The sequence below is a fragment of the Labrus bergylta genome, chromosome 3 (genome assembly GCF_963930695.1).
Source record: "Labrus bergylta chromosome 3, fLabBer1.1, whole genome shotgun sequence".
Taxonomy (NCBI): domain Eukaryota; kingdom Metazoa; phylum Chordata; class Actinopteri; order Labriformes; family Labridae; genus Labrus; species Labrus bergylta.
The window spans coordinates 5859351-5882741 of NC_089197.1; the positions used below are offsets into that span (position 1 = coordinate 5859351).

Consider the following 23391-nt stretch of genomic DNA (forward strand, 5'->3'; position numbering starts at 1 on the left):
GAGAAGAAAACAAATACATTAGCAACAAAATATAGACCAACAGATCAAATCATTAACAACATTTTCCTGGAATGAAAAGGTTTCATTAAAACGGTTAAAGTACTGAGATACTTAAAGAAACACCTCAAGTATGAAAGAACTAAACCTCTGCAGACTAAGTGTAGACTAAGTTCAGACTAGACCTTTGAGGAAGTAAAGAAGGCGACAGGCGTCATTGAAGAGACAGGAGGTCTTTCATGTTTGTGGCATGAAACTGATAAAGCATGACAAAATTCAGAAGTCACACAGGTCTGTCATTTTCCACGTCTCTTCTATGAATGTACCTCATTGTCGGCCCAACAGAAGGCAGACAGCAGCAGCAGAGCCAGAGCGGAGAACCTGAAAACAGATGTGCGAGCCATCTCAGCAGACCTGCAGGATACAGAGAGGAATAAACCTTAGTTTCTACTCAGAGGAAAGATTCAGAGTTTGACAACTAAACCTTTACACATGGAGAGATCCTTCATATCTCTCTCTTTGCAGCTAGGACTCACCTTGGATCCTCTGTGTGGATGAATGCAGCTCAAATGTTTCTCCAGGTTTTTATACATGTTCAACTACGTCAGTCAGACCAAATATGGATTATCTGGGTGCCAAGTCAGCTAGTCTTATCAGTCACATATGCTTCTCACACAAACGATATCATACATAGCCTATACTATGTGTGAGAAATGGACATTTGTTAAGTTGACTTGTCAGCATTCAGTGATATGTCTGATGATGATGGTTTTGTGGCAGCTTTGGCAGGAGGCTGTTGGTTATGATAAAAATTAAAGACATATTTAGACTTTTAACCTACAACTATTTTTTAAAATGAATTATGATCAAAATGTATCATTAAATCAAGCATAGAAGCACCGTCAATAGGAAACAGCAGCACTAAGCTTATTAATATATTTTGGATTGGTCTGTTAATTATTTATGATTACGATTTACAATTTTGAAAAATCTCATATTCATGAGACAGTTTTTTGTCCTTTTAGCTTTTTTGAGAGGACAGCTAAAGAGAGAAAGGAAATGTGAGGAGCGTGAGAGGTTGAGACTTTCATCAGAGAGCTGAGGCCTGCAGTCGAACCTGCGGTGGGTGTAACGAGGGCTGCAGCCTCTGTTTATGGGGATCCCTGTTCTCCAGACCTAGCTTAACCAACACAAAGTACATCAGCATTTCTATCTCTGAAAATGTTATGTAATGTAAACCGGAATTACAACAGACCTCCCAATGTCAGCGTTTAATTCTGTCGCTGAACACAGGAGCACCACAGGGCTGCGTCCTCAGCCCTCTTCTTTTTGCCCTCAATAGTCATACAAACATGACCGTTTCCTCATGAACTACTCCAATGCAATAGTGAATGGTAGCCAGGAGGCTAGCACATACGCTGCTGTTCCAATACGCATGCATTGATATTATTAAAAGACATGTGCGGCAGGTCCATTCACTCAGACCCGCATTGTCTGAGGGTAGACCTGCCCCTTTATACAAGGGGAGGAGGTACAGAGAATTGAGAACTTCAAATTTCAGGGAGTCTGGATCAGAGATCTCTAAAGGTCCTCAAGTGGAGAAGCCTCAGTGGAGATAAAACTGCATTTACTGAGAATCTGCTTGTACGTCGGTTCATCTTAGTGGGCAAGCATCATAAAAACGTAGTTATTTGATCAGCTCGAGTGTGGTGCATCAAATACTCTGGCCTGCAGGTGGCTGGTGAAGGTGAAGTTTCCTCCCAAACCCACTTTTTCTATGTTGATCAATCCATCTTAGTGGATCAATCTGTTCAACAGCACAGAACAAAACGAGTGCATCGTCACCATTTTCTTCCCCAGGCACTCATTCCAGACCCAATGAAAACAGCTCCACCACCCGCTTGTGGGTCCTGAGCCCCCAGTTGAGGACAGCTGATTGAATAGACTAGGAGGATCAACAGTCGTCAGATAATAAAACTATTCAGCTAGCTTGGTTTTTAAACACAATAAATTATGAGGATTGAATAATTAGACATGATATGTCTTGCAGATGTAGAGCTGCTCCTCTTTTCACTTCCCCTTAATATTGTCTGAAGAAACATGCACATAATTGAGACTTATTTAGCTGTATTAGACATTGAAATAACAATACATCCTCTGATTTATGTACTTTTATCTCTTCTATATTGTGTATCGTTATATCAATTTTAGAAATAAAAGAATATTTCATTCTCACACGTCCATATCTCAGACTTACAGAGAAAAAAAATTTCACAAATTTCTGCATTTCACAAACCTCTTGCATCAATATTTCACACAGAAAGCCACACAAGCTCTGTTTAGAAGTTTCTCAAACTCTTTCCCACGAAGAGACAAGAAGTTGTTTCCTCCCAAACCCACTTTTTCTATGTTGATCAATCCATCTTAGTGGATCAATCTGTTCAACAGCACAGAACAAAACGAGTGCATCGTCACCATTTTCTTCCCCAGGCACTCATTCCAGACCCAATGAAAACAGCTCCACCACCCGCTTGTGGGTCCTGAGCCCCCAGTTGAGGACAGCTGATTGAATAGACTAGGAGGATCAACAGTCGTCAGATAATAAAACTATTCAGCTAGCTTGGTTTTTAAACACAATAAATTATGAGGATTGAATAATTAGACATGATATGTCTTGCAGATGTAGAGCTGCTCCTCTTTTCACTTCCCCTTAATATTGTCTGAAGAAACATGCACATAATTGGGACTTATTTAGCTGTATTAGACATTGAAATAACAATACATCCTCTGATTTATGTACTTTTATCTCTTCTATATTGTGTATCGTTATATCAATTTTAGAAATAAAAGAATATTTCATTCTCACACGTCCATATCTCAGACTTACAGAGAAAAAAAAATTCACAAATTTCTGCATTTCACAAACCTCTTGCATCAATATTTCACACAGAAAGCCACACAAGCTCTGTTTAGAAGTTTCTCAAACTCTTTCCCACGAAGAGACAAGAAGTTGTTGCAGCACACTGAATCACAAAGACGATGTACTGCAGACATGATGCTCTGCAGTTTAGTAACTGATCATTAATGAATGACCTGCTTGATTGCTCTGGCTCCTTTTATGATATATTAGGTTATCTTTTCTTCATAACTTTCTGTCGCTTGTAAACTACAAAAGAGATTTGCATGGTCTCAGAATCCATTACAAGTGTTTTAGCATATCAAGGCATATTGCTTATAACAACTTTGCACAGAGTCAATTATTTAAAACACGTCTTTGTTCTTAGATAAGAAAACTAAATGTTTCCACTTAGTGGAAATACAAATGTGAAAGCCTTTGTGTTTTGGTTTCATGCTTGTGCTCAAGAGCGACATCTACTGGATCAACAAGCAGCACATTCTTCCTTTAACTTATTGTAATTTGTTGTGAAGGTTGCAATAGAGAATAAAAGGTCATCCTCACAGTGCAAGCTAAAGTAAGTGCTCTCATATATATAAAAGGTGTGGCCGCTTATATAGGAGATAAAGGGGAAGGCTTTCTGGCACTCAGTCGCATGGGGAGGGCCCACGGAGCTTACCAAAAACATGGTCAACCCTAATTCGAAGCAACAATGACCCAATTTAATTTGACACCTAAATACTCACCATTTCCTCTAACAGCAAAAAAACAAAAATTTAAACCCCTTGTTCTTAAAATGATATAATATGTAATGTCACCGATGTTAGCGAGCCCAGTGAATTTAACTGTTAAGTTGGGATGAGTACAGCCATTCCAGGACCTGCACAAAGTTAGGATCCCAGAAAAGAGAGAATAAGAAAAGCAGGGAGCTGGCTAGCATGTGACACCAACAAGAACTTGTTAACAAAGTTATTTCAGTCGACTCCAAAGGCTGATGAGAGCTAATTACAGCCAGGAGGCTAGCGCTAACACTACTGATCCAATGTGCAAATGTTGATACAGTTAAAACATATCCTGGGAGTGCCCATTTACTGGGTTTTTCACGAGCCCAGCAGTTCCTGCGTACAGACATGTTAACAACTGCTTGTAAAGTCATGAGATCTAAATTTTGTTGTGATTTTGTGTTACACAAACAAACGATAAAGTACGACATCTATAATTTCACAAGAGCGAAGATTTGAACAGAGCACTCTATAGCATAGCACTCTGAGTGTTTCCCTCCTCTTCCTGTTTTTTTGACGGGCTGTGTGTTAACCAAACACCTGTTGCATATAGAGGTATGTGCCAACAGTTTGGAGAAGTCGCATGAACGCAAACAAAGCTTTTGCAACTCTGTGGGTTGCTGGCTTCAGTTGTGGGATATTTGTCCAGTGATTATATTGACACGAAGGTTCTAGCTTAAACTTTGTTGGTATCTGTCAAATATTCCACTTTAATAAATGAAATATGGAAAGACCATTAATCATAGGCCATCAGTATAGTAGTCTTTCAAACAGACAGGGAATAGAGGAGGAGACGTTGTTAACATTGCACACAATGGCATCTCTTTGACATTTTGCCAACATCTTAGTGCAGTTTAAACAATGTGTAGGAGTTTAATTGCAATCTTTCGTAAATAAAAACAAGAAATTACCCATTATTGGTTCCCTGGGACCATGGTATCTTTGTACACGATAATTGCACAGAGGAAAAACTATGAACAAAAATGGTGAACTGGTTTGCATCCTATCTCTCTGGTCGCATTCAATTCATTCAACTCAAAACCTTCAGTTCCCAGCCATTTCCAGTCACTACCGGTGTTCATCAGGGTTATTTCCTGGGCCCCCTTCTGTTCATCATCTATCTCCCTCCTCTTGGCCATAACTTCCGTAAATTTAACATGATGACACCCAGCTCTAGCTGTCCACCAAACCCACCTCCTCCCTCCCGCCTACTTCCCTGTCTGATTGCTTACAAGAAATCGAATCCTGGTTCTCCTTCAACTTCCTCGAATTAATAATGACAAAACAGATGTTCTCCTCATTGGCACCAAATCCACAATTTAAAAACTTGACCGTTTCTTTCTCAAGACTGATCACTCCTCAGTCTCATCTCAAAACACATCTTTTTACTGGCATATTCTGTCTAATCATTATCCATCCTGTCTCACAAATCCTCTTAACAAAGATTTCATACACTGTAAATTTGTCTTTTTTAATGTTAATTTTATCGATGTATTGTTACTTTGTTGTTCTTATCTCTGCTTTGCAAGTCACCTTGAGTGATTTGAAAAGTGCCTTTAAATACATTTTTTGTCTATTATGTTTGCCTAGTGATTAAAGACATTCTTCATGTGCAGTGTCTTGGGGGAACAAACAACAGAAAACAAGGGCCCCAAAATTACACAACCCACAGTAAACTCACTTTTTAAGAAATAACTGCCACCTGAGCTGAGTTTGCCAACAAGTCTTCGATGACCTCTATGCCTTATTAGGATGAGAGTTAGTTTGCTTCCCCACATATATAAGTCGACACACTCGTCTCTCCCCAGACTTTGTCTTGCTTTGGTGTTGCTGTCCAACGACCAGCCATGATGCTCCAAGCTGCTGTGGTCAGCGTCCTCCTCTGCTCTGTCCACAGTTTTGTTATACCGGTAAGCATGAATACTCATTGTAAGTTGTTTATTGCTATCTATTATTTCTAAAAGCCTCCCGTGGACAGGTATTGTGAATTATTATTTTGCTATGAACACTAAGAGCAGTGCATTTAGGATTTGTGAATAGTTAAACGTTGTTAAATCAATCAATATCGAGGGACAGATTCTTGATTGTTCACTAAATAAAAATTAAAATAAAATATGAAATGCAATGTGAGCAATTCTGATGTTACAAAACGGTACAATGAGCAGTGAAGGTTGTATTGCACTTTATTCTTTTTTATATATAATGCTGTCATTATTATCTACATTAGATTCACATTAATTTCAGATACATTTTAAGAAGACTAAACTTACAGAGAAACCTTCACAATCCCAGTTTTTTACTCTGTGTGTTTTTTAAAGGCTTCTTTTGACAACACAGATGAGTCCTCTGGTGAGTTATGGTTTCTTTCAGACAGAAAGAATCTCATGATATAATATCTTATGTCATAATACTGATATATGAACTAAATGTCTGTTCTCTGCAGGAAACAGCATTGACGACGATGAGTTCAGTGTCTCCACAATTATAGAGAAGGCAAATCGTAACATTGGTAAGTTCCTCTTTGCTCTTGTTTTATGACACAAAATGACAAACTGTATAGTGAAGTTGTTATTCAGTATAAGTTTACTTCACACAGGAGAGAAAACTAAACGAAAATGCTTTACAATGACATTGATGAAAACATTTTATGAAGTACCATTGTGTTGTTTCTTTCAGGAAAGAACGTGAATGATCCTCTCGTGATGTTTGGGGACATAGCGGTGCCCACAGGTCTACAGAACGCGGATCCCTGCACATCACGAGGCTGCTTGTGGCCTAAAGCCACAGACGGCAACGTCTACGTTCCGTTCCGCATCAGCCCAGACTACTGTAAGTCTCAATAACCAGTCCAGTTTTAAAGGCAGCACTTTTATAAGCCAATATGACTGATTCCTTTTTCAAAATTTAACTATATGTACATTTTCAGCAAAAGTACTACAGGCAACAGGTGCTAATAATCGCAACAACATCAGCAGTTGTAGATCACAAAGCTGTTTGTTTGATAGAAACTCACACTGGTCATGGTAGTCATCATGATTATTTAAACAATATTTGAATTCCCTTGCAAAAAAAAAAAAAAAAGAACAGTTGATCAGACATGTTGTGAAAGGTAACCCTACGGTGGCCTGGACAGAGCAAAAGAAAATAAATTTTACAGAACAGAGAAATACTTAAAGAATCGCTATATTTCACGAACATACAAAAATTAAATCATAAAACTAAATTTTTCCATGAAACATAAGTTTATGCATTTAATGAAATTTTTGTGGTCTGTGAAATGTTTTTGCATTTCATTATTATATATTTTTTGTTTCATTTTTTGTAATAATTTAATGATCCATAAATATTTTTTTCATTTAGTTAAAACTTTTTTGTGTTCTGTGAAGTTGACCTTCAGAGCCTCAGTAAAATGCACCATCCAAAGAAGTGATAATAACAAACTTAAAGAGGTCATATTATGCCCTTTTTGGGGTTTGTATATTTAATCTATGTACCTACTAAAGTATGTTCACAATAGCTTAAGTTCGAAAAAAGTGTCTGTTTTCATGTACTGCCGCTCCATGCACCGGCTCGCTTCTGACTCTCTCTCTAAGACAATGAAGTGCCCACGTTCAGAGTCCCCGCGTGTGCCAAGTCTGATCTGATTGGTCGGCCTGTCGGCTCTGCCGTAATTGGTCAGTTGCTCAGCACGGTTCTCGGAAATAACACGCCCCTTTTACCATATTGGGAATGCAGCCACTTTGGCTCCAAGGGGAGCATAAACATTAGCACCTTAGCACTACTGTGCTACCGCAGGCTACAGCATATCGTGGGCGTGCTACAGAAGTTTATGGGCGTACAACATGAGCTGCAGGGCTTGCCACAACGAGCCAATGGGCTTAGATCAGTGATATCACACTGATAAGACGTCACAGTGGCAATTGTTTTTAGAGGGGGGCTAGAACCGAGCGTTACATGCAGCTAATGCTGCAGCTAGCAGGAGGATGTAGGAGAAGCTGCATTTCTGCGGACTTTGAATTTTTGCACATAGATGTGCCTAAACATGCACAGGACACTTGGAATACACACAAAAGAGCATGTAAAAACAGAAAAAGCATAATATGACCCCTTGAAGGACTGTAAATTTAGGTGAATTTGAATTTGAATTTAATAGATCAACAAAAACAGAACCTGCAGACAGCAGATTGAATCAGACCATATTGTCTTTTCTTTGCTAAATAAAAATCATTCAATGGTTTTGTCTTCAGATGGATTAACTCTTTTCAACTGTAGAAATGGCAATAGAAAAAGTCTAGTAGTTGTAGATCTCTGTTTAGATTCCTTTTATCGTGATATCAGTGGGAATACGATAAACTTAAGTTATATGACTTTTTTTTTTGTGAAGCTCGAAGAGAGCGAAACATCATCACCCAGGCCTTGCGGTCATTCGCCAATTCCACCTGCATCCGATTCACCCCCCAGGACCAACAGCGAGACTTTGTGGACATCAAATCCCTAACAGGGTAAGGACCCCATGGTGCACATAATACCTGCATGCAGTTCACCTTATATACAAACAGGCCTCTTTCACTGGAGCTTGCAGACGTTGTCAAAGAACACAGTTTGTCTGACAAGAGGACAGAGGGCTTCATCTTGAGCTGTTTTACTGTTTTGTCTTCTGTTGTCCTTTAGATGTTTCTCTTTTGTCGGGCGTCGTGGAAGAAACCAGACTGTGTCTTTAATGCGCCGTGGCTGTGTTTTCACTGGCACTATCCAACACGAGCTGCTCCACGCCCTGGGCTTTGACCATGAACAAACTCGATCTGACAGGGACGAGCATGTTCGCATCCTGTTAGAGAACGTTGAGCCTGGTGGGTCTGACTAAAACCATTCATTATTTTATTAACAGTTTATTATGACTGCACACAGCACACATGAATAGGAAGAGGAAAAAGTGTAGAAGGAGAAAGATGAGCAGGGGGAGAAAGAGGAGAGGAGAAACAGAAAGGGGAGAGATGTAGTTGTAAGAGGAAAAGGCAGAAGAGAAAGTGGAGAAGAAGGAAGAGAAGATAGGCAGATAAGGAGGAAGAAAAAAGGAGAGAGAACACAAAGATGTCATCAAAAATGTGATTGAGTTTTCTGATCTCTTACAGGAACGGAGGGAAATTTCCGTAGAATCCGAACAAACAACCTCAACACTCCCTATGACTACAACTCCGTCATGCACTATTCAAGGTAACTACTCACTTTGCTCATTAGACTTATCAACAATACACCTAGAACAAATTCAAATGTGAAATCATGCAATATCTATTATACAAAAGGTGGAATCTCATCTCTTTTAGTCTGTCATCATACAATTGTCACTTGGCCATGTCACACTATTTCATTTTCTCATAACTGGCAGTTAAGAAAAAGAAGCATGTATGTGAATGGGAACTTTTTTTATAGCAACATTATACCACTGCACCCTGCACCTTAAAGGCTTTATATGCGATTTTTCACACTTAAATATAATAGAAATCAAGTATATCCTCTGAAAATAATTCTGTGAGTAATGACTGTCTACAATGGGTATAACACCCGAGTCCCCTCCCTTCGCGAATAATAGTTGTTTAATTGAGGGACTAGAGAAAAGAAGAATAACATACTGTACTCACTGCTTAACTGTGTTTCTAGATCACGCTCATTTCAGGTAAATTTACATGCAGTGTGAAGATACCAGCATAATAAAGATCGCTAGCATTAGCATGCTAACACAACAATGCAGCGCAAGTTGTTTTGGTTTCATGCTGGTGCTCAAGGAATGGGTGCTGAGAAAAAAAACAGAAAACAAGACTGTGCGATCAGTTCCAAGGAAAAATATGTATCTTGAAGTTAGGCCAAAGAAAGTTGTTTTTTTCTTCCGTTTTAAAAGTCTGTCGGTTCTCCTTTGGTTGTACTCTTGCGACTCTGTCATGGTGCGTCTACATACAGCGTTCCTGTCTCTCTTCCCCCACCTGGCAAGGCTCACAGTTGAACATGTATGAAAGAAGTTTGAGCCTCTGAGAAAACCAAAAACAGACTGCCTTTTCATGCATATGAACATAGAGCTGGGAACAACAAACCCAGAGGGGGTTAGACTTCACTGTCTTTTGAGGAAGTCATTACGCCACAATATATTCACATAGGGTCAGGAAGTCGCATATTATACTTTTAAAATAAAAGCTTAAAAAGATTTTTGAAAAGATTTTATTTCCAGAAGATGAAATGAGAGAATGAGTGAGGCCGAACAAGACTGAATTCCAGACTGATTTGGTTGGTAATTTTCGAAAACTAGCATGATTTTCAAAGTAGCATTCCCTCAGTGCTTGGTCGGCAAAAGATGACGCAAAATCACGATTTTTGGGTCATCGGAGGCTCCTTTTCAGACAAGAAATACAAAGATTTCCCGTCTCAGGGCGGAATGCACAACCATTTAAAAATACTACCAGGTTTTAACGATACAAAGCTTAATGCAAATGGGTGAAGTATCCCTTTAAGAAGTCGATCTGGAGAAAATGACCAACCCTGCCTTTAAGGTCACTGGTAAGAGTGCTCAAAAAGCTGTGAGCCTCTAGTTTAAAGAATGGGCGTCCCTCAGTGAAGGGGATAAGGTTAACCCTTACATAAGATAACTTTAAAGTCCCCATGAAACTGAACTTCGAGAGTATCTAACTGCCAATGTCGTGAACTGGGATGGAACCAATCACCAGACAGAAGGCAGGACATGACTTGCATTTACTAGAAATTTTCAAGATAGAAAACATTAAAATGGTTTGTGAAACAGAGACATGAGTTAAGAAATGTGATTTCCTCCTTACTTACCATCTAAAACCATTTGAGGCTGACCTGTGGCTCCTTTCCAATATTTCATTCCCCACTCTCTCTCTGCAGCTTTAAGCTCGTTCATACGTCTGCTTTCAGTGTTCATTCAGCACTGCTGTAATTTACTTGAGGTTCTGGGTTGAACCTGAAAAGTGTCTGAGGCAAAAGATGGTGCTTAGTGTAAAAGTGAACCCAATCATCACTGCTGCGGGTTTCTCCCATAGGTTCGCCTTCTCTCGTAACGGGCGGCCAACCATCATTCCTATTCCCGACGAAAATGCAGTCATTGGCAGAGCCTCCGTGATGAGTCCCATTGACATCCAGCGAGTGAACATCCTTTACCGCTGCAGTAAGTACCAGTTTGACTCATGTAGCCTATGAACTGCCAAACAAACAAACAAACTTATGTCTTTTTTTTTTCTTTTTTTTAAATAAATCTTTCTACTGTTTGTCTTGTAAACTCTTTGGAAATACAAACACAGAAATGATGATCACATCTGGCTTTCATAGTTCAGCAGTTTATGCAAACAATGCGGATCAAGAGTGTACATAGGAGAGCACGAGTAAAAAGACGTTGCACCGAAAACATTTGATGAAGTCAAAGGAAGCTTTCCTTTTGATTGTCACAGTAAACATTAATTTGTCTAATGTGATGCATAACCTCTGGGTGAACCCTCCTGGGTCAAATGCAGCGGTTTTAGCATTGCTGCTTTTCAGTATCACTTATTCCTTAAAGGTCTCATATCCTCCTCCTTTTCAACCAGTTTAAATAAGTCTCAGAGCTCCCCAAAACATGTGTGTGAAGTTTCTTTTTCTAAATCCACTCTGATCCTGCATTTGATCATGTCTATAAACCCCTCTATTTCAGCCCTGTTTAGAACAGGCTGTTTCTGTGTCTGTACCTTTAAATATGTAAATGAGCGGTGTCTGACCACGCCCCCTCTCTGGAAGGGCTTGGGTGTCTCAGGCTTTCTCGCTCCATGTCCTATTGTTTACGGTGAGAAGGCAGACTCAGAGGGCAGAACAAACACCAAGCTGTGGGAGTGTCACCCACCTGGGGGAGGGGCTACTGCCCTTTGTGATGTCATGAAGGGAAAACCTCCAAACAGCCTGTTTGAGCACACATTTTCTGAAAAATAGAGCAGGCAAAAGGAGAGGATGGACTTTTCTCATAATTGGGGGGTTTGTAGACAGACTAGAGACACATGTTAGAGTTAGAGGAACATGGTAAAGTGTATTTTATATTTGATATCTTTTTAAATTATGAATGTTGCTGGATTGAGCAAAGGACCTTTATATTTATTTATTGACAGTAATGGTCAGCACCTAGCTATGGTGTTAATGGGTCATTGTTGTTTCATGTTTTTCTGGGAGATGAGGCTTCATCCTCACTGTTAATCACAGACATGTCTGTGCTCATGTTACTGTAGCAGAGCCATCAATAACTCTAACAGCTTTTTTTAATGTTCTCTTTGTTTAAATCAAGATGACACTGCTCTGACAACTGGACCAGTACCAGTACAAAAAGATTTTCTCCTATAAAATCAAAGGTAATGGTACATATTATCATCCATGTGGTCTCAAGTATTGATTTATTTTAACACTTAACGCTTTTTCTGGTTTTATATGCTCTTTCGTGTGTTTTCCAAGTGTCCTGTGCATGTTTAGGCACATCTATGTGCAAAAATTCAAAGTCCGCGGAAACGTGGCTTCTCCTACGTCCTCCTGTTAGCTGTAGCATTAGCCGCATGTAACGCTCGGTTCTAGCCCCCCTCGAAAAAAATTTGTGAGTGCGGCGTCATTGTCAGTGTGAGATCACTGATCTAAGCCCATTGGCTCGTTGTGGCAAGCCCAGCAGCTCATGTTGAAATTTCCTAGACGCGTGCAGAGCAACTGACCAATAACGACAGAGCGGATCGGCAGACCAATCAGAGCAGACTTGGCCCACGTGGGGTCTAACAGTGTGGGCTCAGCAGAGCGTAGCTGACGGACTCAGAGCGGAGAGGGAGCAAGGAGGAGCAGGGCATTCAGAGGACTTTAGCAATTGTGAACATACAAAAGTAGGAACATAGATTAAATATACGAACCCCAAAAAGGGCAGAATATGAGCTCTTTAAATTAGTTATTTTTTGGAAGTTTTGCATGTCCTTGATAACTGTTAGTAAGACATGATCTGATTATATACAGAATATTTATCTACAACAAGGCTTTATAGAACTGCTGCTTATAGTAATGCTTTATTTAGTCAATCCATCAAAATGTATTTGTAGAGCGCCAATTCATACATTTTTTTTATCTCAAGACACTCTACAAAAAGAGCAGGTTCTTTGTTGTATTATTTACAAAGACCCAGCATTAATCCATTATGAGCACTAAGCAACATTTAGCATTAACTAAATGTTAACATTTCAAAGTTACAGTGGCAAGAAAAAAACTTCCTTTAAGAGGCAGAAACCTCGAGCAGAATCAGAAACATGTTGTCTGCCGAAACTGGGGAGAGAGAGAAGGATAGAGACACGCAGAGGAACAACAACAAACACAATGAATAAGATAGAGTTAGAGCTACAACGTCAGTCATAATGGTAAAAGTACGTGTAGTATTAGCGGTAATGGCTAGGTATAATAATAGACTGATCAGTCTCATAATAACATAGCAACTGTAATGATGATGAAATGGGGAGTCAGCAAAGCCCCCCGGAATAAAGTTTAGTTAGTAATGTGTTGTCAACATTTTACCTGCATGACCACAGTGTGAACAGAAGTCTAACTTAATCATTATAATGTCTCACTATGTTTGTACATTCATGTGGTTTTTATGCCTCCATCTTTTTACAGGTAATCAAGAGGAAATGGCAGATTGATTCGACTTATTATCAACAAGCAGAACCAGAAATGCATATTTTTCTGACTGAGCATGCTTTCTTAAAATTTTGTGCTGTCTTCATTGGAAACAAAAATTGTCAAGTGACACGATTTCAATTGCAATCTTTGTGCCTGATTTACAAAAGGATTGCACGCCTTTTGCGCTCGCTAAGCCTGTGCAAATGACTCCAAAAGATTATGTTATTTTTCAAATCTAATTCACAAAACACATGCAAAGGGTTAAATGCACCCCTTATTGTGCTGCAGAGCGTGGCGGTGATGGTTGCGTGTTTTCAAATGAGCCATTATTCATTTGGAGGAAGTTCCTCTTCCATTTTGTGCAAATGAGTCTAATTGCAAAAAATCATGTAATTCCCAAACACTGGCGCTAACAGCCAAATGTGGTTACAGTCAGCGACTCAACAATTAGACCTTGAGACGTAGCAGATAGCCTGGCCCAATAATGCACAATTTATTGTGAGCTATAAGCGACCGCAATCCATTCTTAGTGAATCAGAGCCTCTATTAAACAATAGCTGCTTGTAGCTTGATGTAATACCTATAATGAATAAAAATATATCTGCAAAGCATTACCTGGATTGAGCCTTTTTTTGTTATGAGCCAAGGGACCCTTGAAAATAAGATGGTGAATCTCAAGGGGCTATCCCTCCAATAAAAATGTCAAATATACCGTACATATGACTGAACAATATTCATGACATATAAACCATATTCTGACACTTCAAACAATACATGAATAAATCTCATGTTCAACAACTGCTATAATTATCATTATGATTACTGACATTAGAGTAGCTAATTATACTTTGTTCTTACTGCCTTACTATTGACATTGTAGCTACAAATCTGTTCAATTCACTGATTAAAAATAAAAGGTGGTACACTGAAACTTACTTTACTGTCACTTAATTTTGAGCAAACAACGAGTTTCTCCTGTAGCTTCCTCAGGTTTCGCTCAGCATAATCCAATCGTAGGCACACACAGGTGTGTTAAATACATACGGTCACATGATCAATCATCACAATGTCTCTTGCCATTCTTATATAGGCACATCACATCGTCTCCTCTTCTTCTTGTGGGATCATGTCGTCCACAAAACCATCCGATTCCTCACTGAGTATCTTAATGCAGGATCTGCTAATTTTCGGACGCATGTCGGCAAATTGTTGCCTCAAAATTGATTATGGACTCCTTACACTCCTACATGTGGGCGTATCGTCTTTTTTGACAGATTCCGGCACCCTGTGTGATGACGCTTTTGAATCCACTGAATTTGACAAGCTGCCTGGTCCGAATCCCTGCTCGAGCTGGAGATAAGAGATTGTAATTCTTCCTCCGAGATGTCACTCTGTCTGCCTGTTCCTCCAGGATTGACTTGACAGCTTCCTTGGTGTCATACAAGGCGCTGTCTCTGGAAAGAACCGATCCGAGGGAAGTTCTGCTCTGACTACTCCCCCCAGTTTCAAACAGCTCCTCATCCTGTTGTCTCACCGTTTTCTCCCGTGTTGCTCTACTTACCCGCTTTCCTCTCAATTTGGATGGTAACGTCATATTTTTTAAAAATCTTTTAACTAAAACGACGACATTTGCCGCCGTTTTCCTGAGCCGGTTCGCAAATTTCTTAGTGGCCAAGGGTTCGTCCCTCTCGCTGACACACTTTGAATTAATCCTCTCAGTAACTTCCTCAACCACAAGCTCGGTCACCTCCTCTGTGCTCCGGCAACAAATTACCTGTTTGACACGCATAACCTTCGCTAGGGCCAGTAAAACTGAATCACTCAGACACCGGTTGACTTGGTCTTCGATTTGTTGGATCCAGAACTTTTAAATGAATGAGGAGGACTTTGTTGCTCCATTGCTATATTTATGTGTCTAGCTAAAATATTAACAATATCCACACACATGGCGGTTATAATATCCTTGGTCTCCATGTCGTGAGACCCGTTCTCCAGACTAATCTTTTGCAGAAACATGTCCACAACTGGACGAAGTGTTTCTGAATCGACTGTTGGAATAGTCTGAATCATCTGCTGCTGATTGTTTGGGCTCTGCATTGTCACTGCTATCAGTTTAAGATAATAACGTAAATGGCGTCTAATTTCCAGGTCTGCTGTAAAGCAGTGCAACCCGGAGCTGCTCCTGCAGCCGGGGCAGAAACTGCCAACCCATCCTGGCCACTATCTAACGAATACTCTAAAAACTAAATGCTAAATCAAACAACTAACTAAGTTTCATAAAAGTCACTGTGCTAAACTACGAGCTAAAGCTAACCTTCAATTAAAGCTAAGCCACTAGCTAACTAATATTGATAAGACCTAACAACCAATCTACTGCCTACAACCTCCAACTAACTTTGTAAATACTATAAACTCACAACTCTACAATCTACACTAAATTAATCTATACTAACAGCACAATCCAACTACTAATGCAGTGTAGATCTGCACTTTCTGATTGATCGAACACATTGAAACTTTCCTTAAACAAGGTCAACATTCACTGAGGAGTAACTGTGCAGGTAATCGGCAGTACACATGTTTTCTGTTATTCTCACGTTGATGGCCTCCAGACACACACAGGTGATCAAACGCTGAACAAGCAGTACTGTGTGTGATAACACCTCTCTGACCCTGATCTGAATCCCAGAGTCAGCATGTACTGTACATAATGTCAACTCAAACTGAAACGCACACACACACACACACACACACACACACACACACACACACACACACACACACACACACACACACACACACACACAATGAAATTTGTTGGACAAAATAAATATTGCTGCATTGAACTGATATTTTTTTAATTTAAAAAGCATCTCTCAAAAGGATACTGGCGCTAAAACGGGGGAAATGTTACTTCAAATGAGTAACATCATTGATGAACACACTTCAAAAGATTTCACCAAGTAGATTTGGCCAATTTCTAGTCAAAAATACCGGGGCCGGAGGCCGAGTGGTTGGTCCATGTGCCCTAAAAAAAAAGAAACAGTTCTTAAACCATTTCAAAAGAGAAGTGGAAAAAGTCATACCATTTTTTTATGTGGAGTTTCTGCCAACCACAGTTGGCATTTTTTTAACCGTAATTGATAGGCCTACAGTTCTTTGTTTGAAGTGCAGAAGTAAATTCTAATTGAGATAATACAAACCCCAAACACTTTTAGACTAGTTCTCACTATACTTCCTTAATATAATGTCTTCCATCATACTTAGATAAAATATCTAATTACACTTACTGTAAGCCACATTCACCTGAAATGTCTCGATAAACATCTTTTTTAAGATATTACAAGCAAAATAAAATGTGTGCGTTATGTAATGATTCAAATTGTCTGCAGGTAGAACAAAATTAAAATTAAATGTTTCGCTTCTTAAAAAAGGATCTTCATCCTCAAGGAACTCAATACATTTTGCTTTCTACATCTGCAGCCATTTTTACTCTCTTCAAGCAATGCAGGACTTATTTATATGTAGATATAAGATGTTTATCTGGACTTGTCACTGTAATGCGGCTTGCATAATGTGTGATTAGGCCTTTTTACTAGAAATTAGACTAAACTTGGTATTGCAGTTTTGCAGTGTGTTGCTCGATAATTTTGCTCATTCAAAGTAACATGTTCCCCATTTTATTGCTTTTGTCCTCGTTTTAGTCAGATATTTGTGACAAGGACTAGTTTGGTGTTATTTCTACACCTCTGCATGTGAGGTGTCATGTTATTCGTTTCATTTCTAACTTACAAGAACATCCGAGGTCATTTGAGCAGTTCAGGTATACCGCACTTCTTTGAACCATATTTTAAATTCAGAAAATTAAGAACAAAGTGCAACAAGTGTCCTTTTTCCCACCCATGGTTAAATGGTTGTTTCTATCCGCGTTTATGTCTTTACCTTATGTGACTGATAAGACTTTAACTGAGCTGATTCCCAGTACTCTGATAATCCATATTTGGGCAGTATCGAGCGAATAAAAACCCGAAGGGAAAACCCACCGGCAACAAGTCCACACAGAGGATCCAAGGTGAGTTCAGTAGCGGATGACGAGATGTGAAGGATCTCTCCATGTGTAAAGGTTTAGTTGTCAAACTCTGAATCTTTCCTCTGAGTAGAAACTAAGGTTTATTCCTCTCTGTATCCTGCAGGTCTGCTAAGATGGCTCGCACATCTGTTTTCAGGTTCTCCGCTCTGGCTCTGCTGCTGCTGTCTGCCTTCTGTTGGGCCGACGATGAGGTACATTCATAGAAGAGACGTGGAAAATGACAGACCTGTGTGACTTCTGAATTTTGTCATGCTTTATCAGTTTCATGCCACAAACATGAAAGACCTCCTGTCTCTTCAATGACGCCTGTCGCCTTCTTTACTTTCTCAAAGGTCTAGTCTGAACTTAGTCTACACTTAGTCTGCAGAGGTTTAGTTCTTTCATACTTGAGGTGTTTCTTTAAGTATCTCAGTACTTTAACCATTTTAATGAAACCTTTTCATTCCAGGAAAATGTTGTTAATGATTTGATCTGTTGATCTATATTTTGTTGCTAATGTATTTGTTTTCTTGTCCCCTGACTGCACACTGAACCTGCAGGCAGGTATGTAATGTCTTCTAATGATCACACCTGTTGTACTGACCTGCACTGTTCTGTGACTACTGTATCTGTGTACAAAATCAAACTGTGTTGTTGTTGCTGTCACTACAGAGGAACAGCTGTCTGTCTCTGAACGTCTGTCGAGAGCCAACAGTAATCTGAGTAAGTGTGATCTTCTTGTGTCCCTGTGTTCCTCATGTTTTCTGTTATTAGCAGCACCTCGGCAGGTTTTAAAGTAGCTGTATGATGTGTTTCAGTCCGTTCTGTCGATGAGCCCATCCTGATTGAAGGAGACATCGCCATCGACTCAGAGGCCGAGAGAAACGCCGACCCATGCACCAGCCGCGGCTGCATGTGGGGCAAGTGGTCTGATGGGAAGGTCTACATTCCTTATTACATCACCAACCACTTCTGTAAGTGTCACACAGAGGCCCAGGGCCCACATAAGTTCTGACTTTATCCAGAAATGTTCACTTTGAATGCAGCTTGTTGAAGCAGCAACTTTTCAGACTTTTCAGAGTCTGTTGATGACTTAAAGCTGTTAGCACCTGTCAGGTCCCAAAGTCTGTTTAAATGCATGTATAGTGTTTCCAGGACTCCTAGGTCAAAGGTTTAAATCAAAGACTGTTGAAAAAAACATCTACATAGTCTAAGTGATGTCCTCCATTGGTATTGGAATTGGAAGTGCTATCTTAACCTAACTTTCAATAAACCTAGCAACAGGCAAAGAGTTGTGGTTAAGGGGAATGGCAAACAGCTACTATGCTTGTGCCTCATGGGCAAAAAGTAACTCCATCTACAGTTTTACGAATAACGTTTAATCTGTTAAGACCAAAACCGTTTTTTGAACCATTCTCATGTGTACACTCCTGGAACTGCAATTTTTCGCACTTCCCCATTGGCTTCATTTTTCAACTCTAAATGTTATAGAGCATAAATGCATATCACATAAATGTTATTTTCTATATATGTTAGAAGTAGTATTATGCATCGTATTTATTCCCAATGTTCTTGAGTAAAATACAATAAAGGGTAAGTTATCGTGCAGTTTAATATCGGAGACATTATGGTATTGAGTTGTTCTTGTGGTGTGGAGTATACAGAGTTAAAGTTGTGTGTTTTGTACCCTCCAGCCTCTCGTGAAAAGGCCATCATCACTCGTGGACTGGAGTCCTTCTCTTCCTTCTCCTGCATCCGTTTCAGGCCCAGCAGAAGCGACGACCGCGACTGGCTGCAAATCGAGTCTCAGAACGGGTAAAATCAAATATTATCAACAGTTTTAGAGTGAGAGTGTTGAGTTTATCCCGGCATTTCTCAAACCATAGTATTATTTTTCTATTCTCTGTCTCTGTTCAGCTGCTGGTCCTACGTTGGCCGCAGTGGTGGAAAGCAGGTGGTGTCTCTGGCCCGTAGTGGATGTCTCTACCACGGCACCGTCCAGCATGAGCTGCTCCACGCTCTGGGATTCAACCACGAACAGACCCGCTCTGACAGGGACAACCACATCCAAGTCCTGCTGCATAATGTTGTGTCCGGTAATTACGCTGTTTGTTGTTCAGATCAGAGCCAGCACTCAGTATGCTGCTGACAAGTGCTGTGTTTAAGAGGAGCCATGCAGAGTGCCTTCAGTCTGGTTTCTACCAAAAGTATCCAAACATAATTACTACAGGCTTTTGGAAGAGATACCTTTATTGTCTGCATAGCCACCAAGTCCTAAAGATCTTTGGAGAATAGGGAAGTTAGTTGATGTGTGATTGTGTGTCTGTCCTTAACCAACTAGAAAGTAATTTGCTGCAATGCAAACTCAATGTCCTTATGGAAACAACCCCCAGAACAGGGTCCATTTGAGGAGATAAAAACAGTAGATCCTGATCCCTATGGTGGAAACATGCAAAATTTCTCCATAAATTATGAAAGTTGTATACTCATGTAACATTTGAATGCATGGAGGGAAGAGAGTTATCTCTAAGTATGCAAGCTCTCTGAGCTTTGACATTAAATTAGACAAGTGAAGTGTTGAAGAATATATGAAACAGATGCTCTCTTTGTGATTTCCCTTTTCTTGATAAAAAAAAATAAACAACCTTGGTTGCCTGGCAGCTTATTGGCTACTTGTCAAGTAGCTAGAATCTCTTCTGTCTAGACTCAAAGTGAGCTCAAACAAAACACAAATAATTGTAAAAAATAATTGACTGTTGTTTTTGTTGTTTTTAGGAATGCAACACAACTTCAACAAGATCGCTACCTTGAACCAGGGCACTCCCTACGACTACAACTCTGTCATGCAGTACCACAAGTGAGTGAGACTGGTTTCACCTCAGCAACGTCGTGTTTCATCAAACATATCGTATGTGTTGTGTGTTCACAACATGCCTCAGTTCAGTCTAACTGCTCTGTGTCCTGTTGTAGGTACGCCTTCTCAAGGAACAACCAGCCCACCATGCTGCCCATCCCTAACCCCAACGTGTCCTTTGGTAATGCCCAGGAGATGAGCAGCAATGACAAAGCCAGGCTCAACACTCTCTACAAGTGCTGTGAGTGTCAAAATAAACCTGCAGGCATCCACACTGCCTATCTACAGTTACAAACAACACTCTGCTAATGACATCTTTGTTTTTGTTTTATGTTACAGAAGAAGCCAGTACAGATGTGCTGACGGACAGATCAGAGGAAACATCATCTCCATGTGGCGACCCGACATCAGAAGCTAGAGACCTGATCTCACCTGTGAAACAGTCATTGATCATAAAAAATAAAGTAACTCTGACTGAAACACTTCAACTCTCTTCCAATTCTTCCATTAACTTCTTAATAAACTGAACTAGAATTTTCAATTTTAAAGAGCAATCCTCTCAAACACACTCAGATCTAAGTGCTCTAACACAGGGGTTCCCAAAGTTGGGGTTGCAAGACCATGAGCGGGGGGGTTGCGACTCAACACGTCATTTATATGAAAAATTACTTAAAATTGTATATTTTACTCATTATTGTGAACATATATACAAAAAAATAGATTCATTATTTTCTGCTTCTAGCATTTCTTTTAATACATCACTAAATTAATATTTGCCTATTAGTCTGCCCGGGTTTTTTAACCACCTCCATGGACAGGGAGGGTCTTCATGTCTCTACCACCTTATTTTGGGGGTCACATACCGAAAAGTTTGGGAGCCCTTGCTCTAACATATATATTTTTGAGAAAGAATGGCAATATTACATGCACATGCAGAAATCTGCTTTTAAGAGGAAAACATATAGGCCTTCTGTAAAATCATCTTAGGAATCCTTTAAACAAATTTACATTAAAAAAAAAATCAGCATTATTCAAAGCAAAGGCACACCAGAGCTGGAAGCTGTAGTGATTAAAATGATGCTCCATTTGGTCATTTACAACTTTCTCAAGGGTTTTCCAACTTGGCTGGTTTGACTTTACCTGCAGCTGCTCATGGAGATAGATACAGACCCCGGAAAACATCAAATCTCCAGAGATGATTCAAGCTGTCTAGTCGATCGACCACCTTGTAGCATGTCCGGGAGTTGGTCTGACTGGACCATCATGGACAATCTGGGCAGTAGGTTCAGTGCTGTTGAAGTATGCATTCGAAGCAGCTTGAATCACTGTCTGCACACGTTTCTTCTCGGAGCATAGCTGGTGATGTTTCTTTATCAAAGAAACTGTATTTGAGTCAAAAGTCAGAAGCCTTCTTTCAGGGTAGTGATGGTGAGCTGAAGAGTCAAATACTTATTTTTTCTGTTCACAGTGATCATTTAAAACCATGCAGGCACAAAACCACACACTTAGGGTGCATTCACACCTCATCCGTTTGGTCTGACAAACTATGGTGTTGGTTTGAGGATAGTTAGTTCGGTTTTGGGGTGGTGTGAATACTCAAACCAACTTTGGTGCGGACCAAATAACAGACATTTTCCCCAAAACAGGAAGTTAAAGAGATAATTGCAAAGTAGATTAAAACAAACTTCTGTGACCCACACCTCTAACATGACATACCAAGCATTTCATACATTTTAGCACACACAATAGCCCATCCTAGCACCACAGTTTTCAAGCAGCAGAGAGAACTCCCATGATTCCCCGCTAGCCTCAATGTCATCTTATGTTTTTGTTTTTTTAAGCATAAAATAAAACACAGAACAGGTGAGTTTATCATCACTGTGTGCTTGAACTGTTTTCTTCAGCCAATCCAGACTGAGCAATCAGAGAAGGTATCCACAATTATTTTAAAAGTAGCCTTCAGTTTTTTTGTCCATCTACTGCAAAGGAACAGATGTATGTAGTTTATAAGACGTGTTATTATTTTAAAATGAGTTACATCCAAAGCATCCTGCATTTCGTTGTATTTATTGACATACTGTATGTGGTATATTAAATGTGTTAAAACAGTCCCTACATGACTGCCTGGCCTTGTCACAGTGGGTGTTACCCACAGTGGGTGTTTGTGAAAGTGTGTTGAATGTCCCACACTGATAAGAGCAGAGGAGAGTTTTTTTCTGTCAGACAGAGTGACAGATGTTTCAAACTCAGAGTCGATGACAGCACACCAACACGATCTTAGAGTGTGAAAATGCTTCTGTGACACGCAGAACCATCGTAGTGCAGCAACTGGGAGGAAAATGCAATTTAATATTCTGTCATTTCTATCTTGGTCCTTTTTTTGTTAAATCATAAATCAGCTTCAGAGTCATGATAAAACTTCTGTGAAGAAAACTCTAGAGCTCTTGTGATTAAGTTTGATCAGCATGGGTCGTTTTATAAAAACTTATGTAACCTCCTCTTTGGCAGGTTTTTATCTAACACTGAGGACACTGAGGTCATGTTCTGTTTCTTTTTTTATCTTGGCATTTGGCCATAGGAGGTGACAAAAGTATAACACATACAGAAAACATGGCATTGGATGTTTCAAATATTTTGATAATCTATGTATTTTACTTAAATGGTTAATAGACTTAGCGGCTTATATAGCGCTTTACTAGTCTTCTGACTACTCAAAGCACTTTCACTCCACATGTCACACGTACCCATTCACCCCTTTTCACACACGCAGAGACTGCTTTGTAAATTGTCCATCAACTAATCCGTTCACACACGCCACTGATGAAGGGGTTTGAGTCAAGTGTCTTGACAAGGACACATCAGACATGGGTCTGCAAGAGCTGGGGATCAAACCCCTGACCTTGCGGTTGAGAGACAACTGACTCTACCAATAAGCCCATTACCAGTCGTTTATTCAAATAATAACAGTGAAAACCACTCTAGTTTGACACAGTCATTTAGACTAACCTTGAAGTTCAGTCCAGTTCAATTCTGTAATGTTCTGCTGAAAGTATAAAACCTTAAGCCCATGTAGTTTTTATTTCACCTTTATTCAACCAGGTGATTAACCCATTGAGATCATGATATC

At 39.8% G+C, this 23391-nt stretch overlaps 3 protein-coding genes across 4 annotated transcripts in view; 2 read left to right on the top strand and 1 right to left on the bottom strand.

Moving 5' to 3' along the window:
• Positions 1–582, bottom strand: part of LOC110005219 (low choriolytic enzyme-like) — a 208211-nt gene extending 207629 nt beyond the window's left edge. The window contains exons 1-2 of one of the 2 annotated variants that reach the window (XM_065952528.1): positions 534–582; positions 323–411 (exon numbers count right to left, since the gene is read on the bottom strand). In XM_065952528.1, the coding sequence (XP_065808600.1) occupies positions 323–401 (79 nt within the window). In that variant the 5' untranslated portion in view covers positions 402–411; positions 534–582. The remainder of the gene's footprint in view (positions 1–322; positions 412–533) is intronic. The other variant, XM_065952527.1, reaches the window with a different exon arrangement.
• Positions 583–5451: 4869 nt separating this feature from the next.
• LOC109999437 (high choriolytic enzyme 1) lies at positions 5452–13952 on the top strand. Its single transcript, XM_020654481.3, has 10 exons — positions 5452–5585; positions 5994–6024; positions 6119–6184; positions 6352–6504; positions 8060–8177; positions 8347–8525; positions 8808–8889; positions 10725–10849; positions 11987–12050; positions 13336–13952. Exons 1-9 carry the CDS (start codon positions 5523–5525, stop codon positions 12040–12042), a joined length of 873 nt encoding a protein of 290 aa, XP_020510137.2. The 5' UTR covers positions 5452–5522; the 3' UTR covers positions 12043–12050; positions 13336–13952.
• Positions 13953–17974: 4022 nt separating this feature from the next.
• On the top strand, positions 17975–20744 carry LOC109999438 (low choriolytic enzyme). The gene is made up of 7 exons (XM_020654482.3): positions 17975–18133; positions 18229–18384; positions 19105–19225; positions 19328–19506; positions 20186–20267; positions 20381–20505; positions 20604–20744. Coding segments are annotated over exons 2-7 (570 nt in total). The 5' UTR covers positions 17975–18133; positions 18229–18323; the 3' UTR covers positions 20606–20744.
• The last annotated feature ends 2647 nt before the right edge of the window (positions 20745–23391 follow it).